At 31.7% G+C, this 15,297-nt stretch overlaps 1 protein-coding gene and 1 non-coding gene across 6 annotated transcripts in view; both read right to left on the bottom strand.

Moving 5' to 3' along the window:
- Positions 1 to 667: 667 nt before the first annotated feature.
- The window catches only part of LOC135126770 (forkhead box protein N5-like), a 26,312-nt gene continuing 11,682 nt past the window's right edge, over positions 668 to 15,297 (bottom strand). For 2 of the 5 annotated variants that reach the window (XM_064052904.1, XM_064052900.1), the window contains exons 5-8: positions 1,608 to 1,770; positions 1,419 to 1,556; positions 1,289 to 1,370; positions 668 to 1,020 (exon numbers count right to left, since the gene is read on the bottom strand). In XM_064052904.1, coding sequence (XP_063908974.1) covers positions 836 to 1,020; positions 1,289 to 1,370; positions 1,419 to 1,556; positions 1,608 to 1,770 — 568 coding nt within the window. In that variant the 3' untranslated portion in view covers positions 668 to 835. The remainder of the gene's footprint in view (positions 1,021 to 1,288; positions 1,371 to 1,418; positions 1,557 to 1,607; positions 1,771 to 15,297) is intronic. The other 3 variants (XM_064052902.1, XM_064052903.1, XM_064052901.1) reach the window with 3 other exon arrangements.
- On the bottom strand, positions 14,676 to 14,746 carry Trnag-gcc (transfer RNA glycine (anticodon GCC)). Its single transcript has one exon. It is a non-coding gene; the product is annotated as a tRNA-Gly (tRNA).

The raw sequence follows: 15,297 nt of genomic DNA, 5'->3' as shown, positions 1-15,297 counted from the left end.
AACAGTTACGGCATATACTCATCAGTCATCAACAGAGTTAAGTACAGCCGAAGTGACGGGGAATCAATCAGACAAATATTAAATGCGACAGCGCAAGGTCAGGCGATAAATTTGGCTGGTCGACTGTGCAGTCTCAACCTCAGTGGCGTTTGATGCAATTCAGGGCTTATCTGATCAAGATCATTGTGATGTTGAACAATCATTTTTAATTTTTAAAGCATTTTAACATCTAGGAGAACTCGTATAACTGAGGAAAACCTTGAAAAAATAGTAATTATTATTAAGAATTCCCGAAGATGTAGGCCACGACTGCAATAGCGCTGGCGATCGGACGGCAATGAGCATCACTTCCGAAGTCTGGTCATCACAATTCATAATACAGCTTTACACCATTACTGCTATAAAAAATATTAATTGATTACTATAATAATTCGGGAGTTTTAAAAAATGTCGTTACTATTCAAAAAAAAATCTTCTAGCGGTTTTTCAATCCCCTTGGAAAAAAATGAAAAGAAAAAATTGCACCATCAAATAAAATTAATGAATATGTTTTATTACTAAAAGAATTACAGACTAGGTTATTTAAGCAATCATAACTGTAATGATTGTATAAAAATATTGCTACAATTTATTATCTTTTAATAAATATTTGAATTATTTCGGACGGACTAGATAAAAGCCATCAATACTTCTTTAAAAAGTAGACAGCAAAGTACACTTATTAAAACTTGTAAGTATCTATTTCTTTACAAAACCTCTCCAACTTTGCTTTCCTATTTAATTTGGTCTAGTAGGACCGTAAGACTAATTCAAATGTTCGTTTAAAAAGATCACTCTATTCTTTTTCGAGTTCATAATATTCGAAAGACATATCATCATAAAAACTACCATCATTAATCACTTCGCCTTCTGTTAAATTCAATCCAAGTGCGTTTGGATTTAAATCAGTGATGAGAAAATCACTTCCCAGTCCACATTCTTGCACAATTTGTTGTTTGGACACTGGAGGAGAAAGGAAATCTGTAGAATAAAATCGATAATGAACATAATTATTGACGGTAACTTACGAGAGTTATGGTATTTTACACATACCTAGTAAAACTTGGCATGCAATAAAATGAAAGTCAAAACTTTTGTTAGTATGAAGAACAGGAAAATACTCAACGAAGCCAAATATCTCATCTGGATTCATTGAACACATTTGTGAATATACGTCTCAAACACGACAAGTGTACAATCAGATATAAAAGAGTTAGAAGATGCAATGCTACACCGCACAAGTCCTTACCTTCCAATCCATCTTGTATATCAACAACGTTAATGAATTCCACCTCAATATTTTGCTTTTTTTCGCTACCGTCGTCCTGAAACTTCTAATAGAAACATGTGTTTAAAATAAATAACAAATTTAAAATTACGTTTTGTTCAAACTCGTTGAACGTCTCGCCCAAGATGCTGGCAGTTGCTGCTTGCAGTTCCATATCTAAAGCTTCTTCTTCGGGAGATTTATTTTCTTTGTAAGTCGCCTGAATGAATTGTTGCATTCTCTGTTTCTTCTAGTGCAAAATATATAAGTTTTTGATTTTATTACGCGCTGACGTACCTACGATTTGCCATGTTTTTTTGTCGTCTTTTTGAGCAATAGTCCATAAATGTCCTGCTCCATGCACTGCTTTACTGCCTTTCCTAAAGTGAGGATTGATGGAAAGGTTGTGCCGGACGGAATTCTTCCAACGATCGTCATTTTGTTTGTAGAAAGGAAAGTGTTCCCTAAAAATTTTTCTGTGTTACTGTTAAATTCAAACAATTTCTGTATCATCAGCTACTCAATGACACTGATCAGAAAATATACCGAATGTTCCAGTTTACTTATTGCAGTTTGAAAACTTTTTCTTCTTAAAAAAAGAGTCAGTTTTTAAGTGCGCTAAATATAACATGTTTTATTTTTCACATGACATATTCGTATTTCCTCATCGTGGTTTACTAGTTTTTCTCGTAGAAATTTGAAGATATGAAGCTCGAAACTTGGATCAATTAACTGATATTTAAAACAATCTGTAAAATGACTGTACCATTCACATGCTGATTTTGCAGCAAATGATATCAAACTTTTATATTTCAAATGAAAAGAGTTACCTTTTGTAAGGTAGCAATTTTTTTTATCAGTGCTTTAATACCTTTGTGATATGTAGCTTGTTTATCAAAATGCCTTCGAGAAAGAAAAAAATTAATAAGACGACACTGCATACTTCACTTTGCTTTAATTTTTACAAACTCAGCGGAGAAATTTATTATTATTATTATTAATTTTCGCATGTATTTTTCACATTAATTTGTCTTCCTAAAACATCAACAGTTGTTTGTTATTTGCGGCCGTCTATCCTTAAACATTCCATTCATTGTTTTAAAGATCTTAATAACCTCATAAATATTTCACTAAATGTAGGGAAGGCACGGAATTTGTTTGGCTGGAAAATTTTGTTCATTTAATGTTATTAATTTCTTCTATTTCTTTAACATTCTTGAAATATAAGAATCATATTCAGTTGAAAATCTTTGGTATGCTATTATTTTGCACTATTTCCTGGTAGGTTATAATTGATGTTAAAATTCAACGAGAATGAAAGAAACATCGATTGTTATTATTTTTAAAATTTCTGTAAACCATTTTAAAACACTTAAATAAAACGTCATATCCCTGAAGAGATCCCATTCCATTTATAAAAAAATTAATGTTATGTCCGGAAATTCCGGCAACTGTAGTTGTTAATGTTAGAATTTGTGCTGTAATTGGAACTGTTGGGCAAATAAATATATTAATTAATTAATTAATTAATTAATTAATTAATTAATTAATTATCTGTATGTAATTTTGCTTTCTTCTCTTTTTTTGCTTAATTACTAACTTTCAAAAGTTTGTTTTTTGAAATAATTGAAATATTACAGTAAAATAAGTAAATTAAGATGTTGTAATAGTTAGCATTTAGCAAATAAATTTTTATCAAGTATTAACCACTGAAAAATTAAAAAATCATTTTCTTCAACGAATCTGTAAAACACCACATTTTGTTTGAAAAAATGAATTTGAAGTAATTTTCTACCATAAATTTTTTGTGTTAATTTGCCTTTCCAAATTTTATAATTCTAACTTTTCACATAACTGAGAGATTGATGAATGTAGTATGATTGTAAAGTACTTTAAAAATATCTAAAAGTGTTAAACCAAAGAATTACATATCAAATGTTATACATTTTTTCTTTATCTACAGGTGTCCCAGTTAAACATCAAGGACTTTATATCTTGAGAACGGATACTGTTATTGAAATTTTGTATACGCCGTTGTTTTTTGCTTGAAGGAGGAATGCACTATTTGTACACTGCAAATAGTGCATTCGGAATTTGTATAGGTACTAATAATAAAATTACTAATTGATAAACAACACGCATAGACTCATAATTTATATTTTGCTCAATTTTGAGATGACGTCAAAAATTTTGAAAGTAGGGGAATAAACGGATAAATTTTGATTAACTATTTTCCATGTTGATATTTGAATACCTGTAGATATTTCTGTCATGAAATGCCCAGCTAACTGTTCCGACTTAAATCCCACTGAGCACTTTTGGGATCAGATTATAAAGCCAAGGAAAAGTCGTACACCCACCTACCACGCATAATCAATTGCTAAATGCAGTGATTGAAAATTTAGAAAACACTCCTAAAGAAAGGAACATGTATTTTTTATACTATCTTTTGTAATTTGAGCTTTTTATGCCATTTTTGAGAAAAAAATGCTTTACGGTTTTTTGTGATAGTTTGATAGTTGATAAAACTTTAATTGAAAAATGAAAATTTATTTAGTTGCCTCTTATTTTATCCAAATTCTATCACATAAATTGTTTTGCATCACTGCAAGAGTTATAAACGCACCCAAGTCTATGACGCTGAGTTCGTTTATATATAGATCTATTAAGATATATAAATGACGTCATACTACAAAATATAAATTGTCATTGTTATCTTTTAGACCATGGCCAATTGGGAAAGTGTAAGAAATGAAAATTTGCTGGACATAAGAAGTTTCATTGATTTTTTCGACAGAAGACATTTATTTAGATCGAGATCTTATGGAATGAGCGGATCATTTTCTCAAATTTGTCAAAATTTTAATCACAATTTTACACTGCTTTACAAGAAGCTATATTCAGTGGCTCACAATATTTTTAACATAAAAGAATGCTTAATAATTGAGGAAAACCATTTGCAAAATATGGAACTGCGGATAATCAGATTTCTGTGGGATATATTTATTTCCTCTGCCAGCCAAGAAATTGTTATTAAAACGATCCAATGAAAACTTAGTACCAATTTTCGATTTGAAGAAAAATTAATACATTGTATTTTTGTAAAAATTAGAAATAAATCTAAACCTTTTTTCAAAAATTTTAAATTAAAATTATAAAGAACTGTATACTTTAATATAAAAAATGTTCCCGAAGTTTTAGGACAAAATGTGAACAAAGAAAAGGATCAATATCCAAACAGTATTCTATCAAAGTTTTCTAGAATAACTCTTGTCATAAACAAAACCAAAATCTTTTGTTTCTATTTTATTTAAAAGTTCTTTAATTTTAGTATCTCTATTAGTTAGTTATTTAGTACTATATTGTGTACTAATTTTATAGTCTTTGTTTTGTAATATGTACTACATTATTACACGTAGCCGTACGCTTCTTCTGGAAGGATCGTGAACGTCGCCTTCCAGGTTGTTCTGGAGTCCACCGTCGAGACTTCCCGCTACTTTCGGTGGATCTCTTCCGGGCTTTTGTTTATTCGAGCGTCGCCGTCACCAATGATAAGTCACCGCATCGTACATACTAGAAACCCATAGGTGTCGTACCTGGGCGATGTATGGGTTACTTCGTGACAGTATTTACGGGTATTAAAATCGTGGTAAAACTCGACTGATACTCATTAATCGTCTAGGCTGGATTATATTAGATTAACTTGCTCTAGAAATTTCGCGATCGAAATTGTTCTGGAGTGCCCATTTCAGGCTTTTCTTTATGCGAACGAACGTCGCCGTCACCGGCGATGAATCACCAATGATCGCGGCAATGTACCTACTAGAAAACCCATAGGCGTCGTACGGGGGTGTAGAATGGGTTACTTCGTAACAGTATATTATTGTAAGTAAAACATCTTTGGCTACAATAAGGATCTTTTGAAAATGGCTTCATATCCAAGTATTTACATTTCTATTGATCTCCGTCTAACAATCCATAGTGAAGATATTGATTTTAAAAAAATTTTAAACAAATTTTTAAAACTGGTAGTCAATGAAATTATAACATCTGGTGACTATGTATGTATGAGGAGCATATTGTTGTTCACAACAAAGCTTTAGATAAGCTACTCTCTTGTGTTGTATTGTTCTGCCCAAATTTATCGCGATTGTTTAAGTTAAATAGCTAGATGTGCGTAACCGATTGCACGAATGCAGCTTTAAAATATGTGTAAGATTGGATATGCGGAAGAAAAAACAATCACTTCCAGCAAGCAACTGCCTACCAAGGAGATTTAAAACATTTTCCTTTAACCTCCCCTTCAAACAAATACATCCGTGTGGTTTTACGCATTTTCTTGATAGAAAAAAACTGCTGACGTTCGAGAAACAACCTAATAAAAGTGCTATATACAGGCATCTTATTCTTGCATGCTCGTCGTAGTATTCTGAGTTCTGACACACATAAATAGAGTTCAGTTTCGCTAAGAAGATGCCACTTTTGATCGCCGGTTACGTGTGCCAGGTACGGGTGTATACCGGACCTGTAGAAGGCACGTGTATAGTAAAATACCTGGAAACAATGAATACAAAATCCTGCTCTTAATGGGAACGGACTACAGGACATGAACAGGACACCTGTGATCAACCGACCGTATCCTTCAACACAGGACGTGATAATAGTTTCACAATTATAATAATTGCTACATATTGATCGTCCATGATCAGGGGAAGGTTTAATTTATTCGTGGCTATAAAACCCCCAAATAAAGGGGTTCTACGATTAGGTCAACACCTTGCGCTTTGTTCTGCATGCTATGTTTTTATTGCGGTAATGCAGAGTGCAGAGTTTCCCGCAATTTTATCTCAGCTCCAGCTGGATCTAGTGACTAAAGAAACGACTCCAAAAAGGTGTTAAATTAATTTAGATAAGCAGAAGAAGTAAGTATGTATGTGTTAATGTAATTGTTGTTTTTATAAAACTGGTATACCTAACCATTAAAAATTATATCTGGAATAAATTCATTATTATTTATTATTATTATTATTATCGGGAAGAGGGAAATCCCTGTTATGCCCGCGTACAACAAAATATAACAATTATATGAAGTTTCACGTAATCAATGGTTAGAGATCCATTTATCGTCGTCACACATATACTTCTCAAAATTAATTTTGAAACTTAACAGAGACGGGCTTAATGACTCTATAAGTCAAAAAATATTGTCGCGTTAAGGATCGAAAAGAGTTTTTCTTTAGCTTATAACGGTGTCCTCGCGTTTTTGTTCCAACATTTAAAGCGTAGATATGGTTAATAGGAGATCCTATGTTAGTTAGTGCTAAAAATGTTGTTATAATATCACCTCTGAGCTGGCGGTATGCAACTGTTGGTAAATTCAGCAGTGAAAGTCTTTGCTCAAAGGAGGGTCTCCTAATACCAAAGGGTATACGTGTAATACGCCGTTGAACGCCTTCTAAAAGGTTTTCATGTCCAGTCAGCACAAGGTACCATACAGAGTTGCCAAACTCCAAAATAGGTCTAATATACTCAATATAAAGTTTTACAACAGTCAACATATTAGCCTTTTTGAAAGCCTTAGTAATTAAATACCCTATTCTGTTTGTTTTTTCTTACAACCTTAGTTATGTGAGGAGACCGAGAGAGTTCAGATGTAAGAATTACACGTAAATCTGAGACAGAATCTACTTTAACTAGAGGTACCTACTCCATTGATGGAGTAATCAAGCATTGGGTTCTGTCCTACATGTAAAACAATACACTTATTCAAGTTTAAAGGCATTAACCATTTTTTACTCCATAAAATTACTTTCTTAATATCATTCGATAACACTCCATGGTTATTACAATAAATGTTAAATATCATCAGCGTAAAATGAGATCGGTGACGAAATATGATTCTTTAAATCAGTGGAATATATCAGAAATAAAAGAGGACCCGAACGGAACCCTGAGGAACCCCACTTAATACTTGTCTGCTCGCACACAATGTTTCCGCAATTTCTACTCTGAAAGATTTTTTGGGCACCCTATCGAAGGCCTTTGCAAAGTCCAAATAGAATAATAGATGACATCAACAAATTTCTACCTTCAAACTGATTGAACGAGTTTGAAGGTAGAAATTTGTTATTTTTCTTTTAAATAGGCTGAACAATCGCCAATTTCCAATCATCAGACAATAATCCATACGTAACGGAATTATTATTATGCTTAGAAGTTTGGTTAAAAAATCACAACATTCTTTAAAAACAATAGCGGAAATACCATCAGGTCCAGGAGAAGTGGTCTTTTTCATTGTTGTAATTATTTTCCTAATACTTACTTCAGGAAATTGAATATCATTTAATTGATCCCTATAAGCCTGCCTAGTAAGAGTTGGGAAATTGGTAAATATTTCCTTTGTATAGTTATTACAAAAGGTAGTTGCAAACATATCTGCCATAACAGCATGGTCAGTTATTAAGTTCCTGTTTCCATTTTGTAATTGAGGCTGAGTAATAAAGCTTGCAAATTTGGATCTGACATTTATATAATCGCTTAGGATCCTTGGATTCAGCTAAACCTCGTTGAAACTTGGGTTTAGCTTCATCTATTATAGTCGATGGTTTATTAGAAAATGCCCCATGGGTAATATAATCTGAGGGGTCATGGGTTCGTTTAAAAGTTTTCCCTAACATAATTTATCCATGATTTAGTTGCAGATTTTACAGTATGTTTTAAAACAAGCCTTTTAATGAGCGTCTCAAACGCTAATGTTCTTGGTCCATCTTAAATTTTAAATTGGGTGTGATTCATCTTCAACAAACGTAGACGAATCCGGAATCAGTGACATTTTCTTTAAGAATTTGTCATAAGCTTTTTTCAGTCTTTTACATACTCTTTTGCAAAGATTTCAGATACTACTATGAGTCAGTGACGACGCAATATCACTTAATATTCAATAAACATCTTCTACATGGTTAGTATATTATAAACTAAATTCAAAATCTCTTTCGCCTATACTTTCGTCCATAAATTCAACAACTTGAGTAAAATTCAGGGGATACTGACGGTCCTGGTTGTCAATTAAAGGTTTTACCGGCAACAAAGGTCCAGGAGTAGATGTCAAACTTACGATAGGATCAGAAGGTCTAATTTTTTTTAATCTGTCTTTTAGCAGGGGATGATTATTACCGGAAAACTTAAGCGAAAAATCTAATGGATTATCTTCAGCAAATGCATCCTCAGTTGTTTGTCGTTTGTTATTTAAAGAAGTTTCGGTATTGGTTTTAGATGTATTCACAGCAGCTACGCCATTTCCAGCTATAACGCCAGGACAGTCTTGAGCAAAATGACCAGGGACTTTGCATTTAAAACACACCATTGAGGCAGGAAGATTAAGAGATTCATTGGGTTGTACATGTATCTGCCGACGAAAACTCAAAATGTGGCTATACTTTTCTCGAAGAATGGCTGCTTTCACAAAAGACATGGGTGACAGTGGTGTAGTAAATAATGTTTGAATAAGGTTCTCCAAAATGTATGGGGAATTGAAAGGCACACGTTAGAGAGAATTATTCGCTTTGCTGGATTAATTAATCGACGGAGATTAACTTCAACGTCATTAATTTTAATAGTAGTGTTTTCAGAGACAATTTTATGAACTAGAGATTCATCACTTAAATAAATGCAAATTCTACTGTTTGATATATATATATATATATACGTATCCAACCGTCGTTACCAGACCCAACATATTAAACAGACGTTACCAAGCCCGGCTGTTTTTCCGAGTATAATATAATAAATTTAATGGTTTTTGCAATAACAAACTTAAAAAAAAGTAGAGGGGTAAAATTATTCCTTGAAAAATGTTAACACCATATTCATCCAACGTTACCAGACCCACTATGTTCAACAGCTTTCTCAGTCCCGTTTCAGTATAAATAGCACAGTAAACCGACGTTATCAATCCCGACATTGTTGCCACATTAAATTTATGGAAAATCGCTTCACATTGTATTGATCTGTAAAATTTCTTGTGTATCTTGAAAGTTGAATTTACAACCAGTGGATATGCAAAAGTGTCACAAAAGAAAATAATAAAAACCAAAAATATATCTTATCTGCCTGTCTTTTTTGACGCCAAGGCGATTTTTTTTATTAACAGATATGCAAGTTTGATAGACATTAGTAACATTTTCTTTTTACTAGTTGTACATGTCTATCGAGTTAGTTCAACCAAAATTTGGATACCTATTCCCACCTAAAATTTTAAGAAAATTTATAAAATAACATAATTTTACACTTGGGATTTATTAATGCAATTTTTATTTGACCTTAGGCTTACAGATTTGTAAAAAAAATGTTAGCACAAAAATTTTCTAGTTTATTTCATAAAGTTTTTAAATGATATCTAAGCTTTTCTTACACAACATAAATCACAAATTAAGATTTTTTAATATTAAAATCCTAAAAAAATCTAAATTTTAACCACAAAATGGTACAATATGTGTTAGAAACTTTAAGATTGATTTATAGATCTAAAATTGCATATTTTTTAAGAGTAACTTTAATATTTCAAATTATTAATTAAAAAATTTAAGAACGCTAAACTAGTTATAAAAAGACCCTCTTCAAAAGAGTTACAATGCTCCATAGCAATTATTTAATCAATACTTGTTAATAAGGGTGATTAATAATCGCCTATTAACAAACGAGTTGGTTGCAATACTTCTCCGGTGATTGCAATTTCATAGACGAAACTGCTGAAAATCAGTTTCAAATTTCATGATATTTAGAACATTTAAATAAAAAATTTCACATCAAGTGCGCGGGGGTATATCTGATTGCTGTATTAACCCATTAATATATATCTCGCTTATTAATAGCCGTAATTAATGAATGATTTCGAGACAGAATCACCAAAAAATGTTTTTAAGCCTAGCTGGCAACTTTAGAAGCACAACAAAATGCTCTATAATTTTCTGTAATTTTAAGCTTGTCTCTGTCTATGTTGTTAAATAGAAAAAAATAATTTCACGAATTATCGGTAATCTTAGTGTCAAAACTCAATGCATAAAACGTTTGCAAATTTACAGGCCCTCGAAGGATCTCGATCCCTTAATAATACTTAGCGTGGCAAACGCTACAATGAAATTAGTGCATGTGAAGTCCATGTATCATTTTAGTTTTCGTGTACATATTTTGTCTGAACCATTTGAATTCTGCAAAATAATCCTTATGCTTGCTGAGACACATTTTAAGACTTTCATCTTTCTCTAGATTGTCTGTTTCCCATCTAAGTATACCGGGTGTCCCACGTAACAGTTTCGGGCGCAATAACTCAGGTATTTTTGAACGGATTGTTATGAAATTTGAAATGTAAGTATTTTGATAGGTGAGGATTATTAATATGAACCGGTGAGAATAATCATTATCTTGAAAAAGTAAATTTTCCATGCCTTAATTTAATTTTGAAATAATTAAGTTTAATTAATTTGCATCACTTGATTAAACATGAAAAATAAATACTGTATGCAAAAATTCATCTCCGAAATACGTCTGGTTAGCCAAACCGATAAATTATTGCGAAAATAATTCAAAAATTATTAAAGGATAGGTAGCTATGGAACAAAAAACTGCTATCCTCGCATTTTAGACACTCTTGCGGGTATTTGATACCTGTTTGCCAAGCGTTATTGTTTGAATTTTAAAAAAATACTAATTTTCAGTCATTAATTTTTTTGAGACAGCTGTATAACTAAATCTAAAAAATATTAATGTAGTGATAAATCACAAGTATAAAGTCATCATATTTTGCATATTTAAGATAGGATTTATTTAGCAAAATTTTGAGGTGATGTCATCAATTGTTTTTTAGGGTGGATGAGCAAATACATTCTGATCAAAGATTTACCATGTTTATGATAATCTTAAACATCTCCATGATTTTAAAACATTCGGTTTTGCAGTTCCTGATTAAATTAATAAAATAAATCACGCATTCAATATTTTTTTTTGTGTCATCCTGTTTATGCAAATTCAAAAAATATGAATAAAATGCGGATTTATACCGCAAAATTTTGATGTTCATAATTTTGATTTTTTTCAAAAATTCTGCACTTTTCGGGTAAAACTCAATACGAAGTCATAAACTACATGTGTAGGACTATGTTATTTCATACAATTTAAAACCCATTTACTATGTGAAATTTTAAAGTGACGTCATCACATTGTTGGTGAGGACGATTAGACAAATTGTGGTTAGCGTTTTACCATCTACATGATATTCCTAATATACTCGTAAATACAAAATTTGACAACAATCGCCCCGTACTTTCGGAGATTATCTACCCAATAAAAATCTGGGGCTGCAGACAGACGGACAGACGGAAATGGGAGACCTATTTCTTCGTCCTGTAGGGGTAATGAAAGGTCGAGAAAACGTAGAAGTAGAGAGTCGGCCGATGGACTTGATTACAATACTTCCTTTACTTACGCTCAGTAAGTAAAAAATCAACTAATTGCGAAATTCTAACGAACAGAAATAAATAAAACATTTACCGACAAATATATTCATTAAAAAAAAATGAATAAAAACTAAATGTTGCTTTAAAAAGATTGTTGTCGAAATCTACCAATAGATGTACAAATTAGATGTAGCTAAAAGAATGATCTCTTTCAATTAATATTAAGTGAGGATCAATTAATTTAGAATATAATCAAGTTCCTATCTTCAAATAAAAATTAAGTAAAATATGGATACGTAGATCATTATAGCGAATTTGAAAATAAGAGAGGATTAAAAAAAACTACACTTACAGAAGTATACAATTTTGCACTTTTCAAATTACATTCAGTTAAACGCTTTGGTGACCTGACCTGACCACGTTCATTATAACTGTAAGTGCTCATTCACAATGCTTAGGACATCCTTATGCTTTATGCCTATTGTGAATGAGCACTTATGCTCATTGTGAACGAATACAATCATAGAGCACTAAACATAAATCCATATGCATTAATGCTTATGACATCCTTATGCTTTATGCCCATTGTGAATGAGCACTAAGGCATAATTATGCAAAATTTTGAGGAGTCGTTTTCTAATTTCTGAAATTAATTGTCAAATGTTGTATAATTTTTATAATTTTTCAAAAAATTTACATATATCGTCTACTAAATATAAATACAACGATCTGATTTAAAAAAAATAATTTTTAACTTTCATTTGTTTTTATCTACGACATACAACTTTTGTTTTTTAAATTACACCAAACACCCTGAATATTTTTTTAAGATTCATGTATAGATTTTTTCTAAATTTATTGATGTATCATAGTGTACATAATACGTTAATATTTTCAAACATTAATAATTTAATACATCATATTTGCAATAAAATGTCTTGAGTTAATAATGTTTTCATATAGAAGTTTAATTTTCAAATTTAAAACTCCTATACATTAATAAGTGTTATAAACCGTGTTAAACTTGCTATGTAACAAAAATTTTGGTACATTTTTCAGTTACAGTTACCTTGCTATAAAAATTAAATTAATTTTTACCACAGCTTTTTAACAAAATGCGAAACATAGTACATCAATGTATTCAGAAAAAAAAACATCACAAGAATTAAAAAAAATATCTAGGATGTCATTTAAAAAACAAAAGTTGAATGTCATAGGCAAAAAAAAGAAAATTAAAAATCAGTTTTACAATTAAGATCGCAATACATTTAAAATGATTTAATTTGATTTATTCAAAGAAATAAGATAGCTACGGTCCCGGGCTATTTTTTTTTTTTCGAACATATGGTATATTTCAACTAAAAAACCTTATTTTTATTATTTTTATTAAACATAAGGCTGAATTATGTATTTAGTTAATAAGCATTTTACCCCCGTCTCCACGATAATCCTAAACTGTATCTTGAATTTCAAAATAATCTGTATAGTATATAATTTTGGAAATTGTCTCTAACAAGAACGGCGGACAAATGGCAATGAAAGACATAATTTTTCATATTCTAGGTCTAATAAGAGTTATGTAACATCGAGAAAACATGAAACTAGCCATTCCTCAAACGATTCATTGTAAAAATTCTTTATTAATTCAAATAACATATTTTTACTTCATGCAAGCAGTCAGATACAAGTAGAATACGAAAAGTACTCATGATTTTCTTAAATACTAAACTGATCTGCTAGAATGCAGTGTTGCAGATTTACGGATCTGGTAACGTTGGTCCGATGTGGACGATTTTATGCAGGCAGATATTATATACAGCTAAGCGACACGACGCCCTCTGCAGAAAAGGGGAATGAACTATTTCTGTATAAAATTTGACGTTCAACAGTTTTACCAGACCCACTTTTTTATTTCAATTTTTAATTGTACTGGGTCCAAAAAGGCGATATACATGGTTAAACGTTATCAGACCCGAACCCGGGTCTGGTAACGTCTCAAAAGGTCTGGTAACGTTTACTAGATATAGCGAGTCGGGACTGTGTAAGCGGTATAACAACTATATATATATATACATGGCGCAAATATGACGTTCTTAGGCTGTATTAACTCTCCGACAGCAGCAAAAATACATATAATTTGTTAATTGTAGTTCATCAATAGTAGATGATTGCTTGCTCTTTTTTCGGGAATTGGTTCATGTTGAGGATTAAACTGAAAGGTTCTACAGCTAAACCTTTTCTCCTTCAAGAAATATGTAAAATGCGTTATTAATCTTCAACGTATATAAATGCATTGAAGTGACAGCAGCGATACGCCGCAGTTCCTCACCTCACCAAAGAAATGTGTTATCAATCAGTCAACAAAAACACAAGTTACTATTCAAGGCGATAAAACAGATGAAGACAAATTGTTCAAAAACCACTTTTAGAAAGGTTTAAATCATTGTTTGAAAAATACAATATCTAATACACATATTTGAATTGGATAACACACTAGTGGGATAAGACTCGTTACTACATCTAATTATTATCAGTCAATTAACATGAATTAAGAAAATGATTTCAAATAAATACAGAAGTAAGATAAAATTTTGTACATGTTACATACATTTCGCATCATGATGATGATAATGCTTTTGTGATGCTGTTGTGATTTTGTGGAGACATTGTGTGACCTATGCTTTTTTTGCAAGAAATCTATAATTACAATTTATTTTTATTAGTTCTCGCATCTACATTTAAACAAAAAATATTTAAAAAATCGTAAATAAAAATCTTTACCTGTGTAATTTATAGAGAATTATAAATGAATGTAGGTTATCATGGTTGTCGATTATACTTCGAAATCATTATCGTGTAAAACGTGATTTTCTGAATAAACATACTGTATAAATTTTCTAAAAATAAAAAAATAAACGTGCATCGGCCGGGAATCGAACCCGGGCCGCCCGCGTGGCAGGCGAGCATTCTACCACTGAACCACCGATGCTTACTGTTTGAAACAGTTAGTTAGGTACTTCCACGTACTCCAAGGTCAAGTGTATATATTTTTAGGTATTTTATATTAAAAATAAATTGTTATCATGAATGTAAAACCTCACAACTCTTGACTATTTTGATGATTTTTCCAAGTATATATTTGATAAGATAATCTAACAATATTTATTCTTTTAAAATGTTTTTCTACATTAACTTGGTAATACCTATACCACTTACATATCTTATTGCAGTGGCGTAACTACCGGTGTTCCGCGTGTTCGGCGGAACACGGGCCCGCTGTTTCAAGGGGCCCGGTCCGGTCACACGAACATTTCTTTTATTAGATTTTTTTTATATTATTGCCCAAATTACATTCTGAAATAAAAAATTCGAAAATGTGCGGTAATCCCAGGAGCGATGGTCGATCGCTATTTACGAATTTTTTCCTGCAAAGGGCGGCATCTCAATATCATAGACTCAATAAACTCGGGTTTTAGCGACCGGCACCGGCGGTCGAAAATGCGGCAGCATCTGTTTGTAATAAACCTGTTGCAGTGTCGC

The sequence above is a fragment of the Zophobas morio genome, unplaced genomic scaffold (assembly GCF_036711695.1).
Source record: "Zophobas morio isolate AGI-343-1 ecotype UQ-CSIRO unplaced genomic scaffold, CSIRO_AGI_Zmor_V1 ptg000011l, whole genome shotgun sequence".
Taxonomy (NCBI): Eukaryota; Metazoa; Arthropoda; class Insecta; order Coleoptera; family Tenebrionidae; genus Zophobas; species Zophobas morio.
The sequence above is the reverse complement of the archived record's forward strand: the minus strand, read 5'-3'. Positions and strand labels throughout refer to the sequence as shown.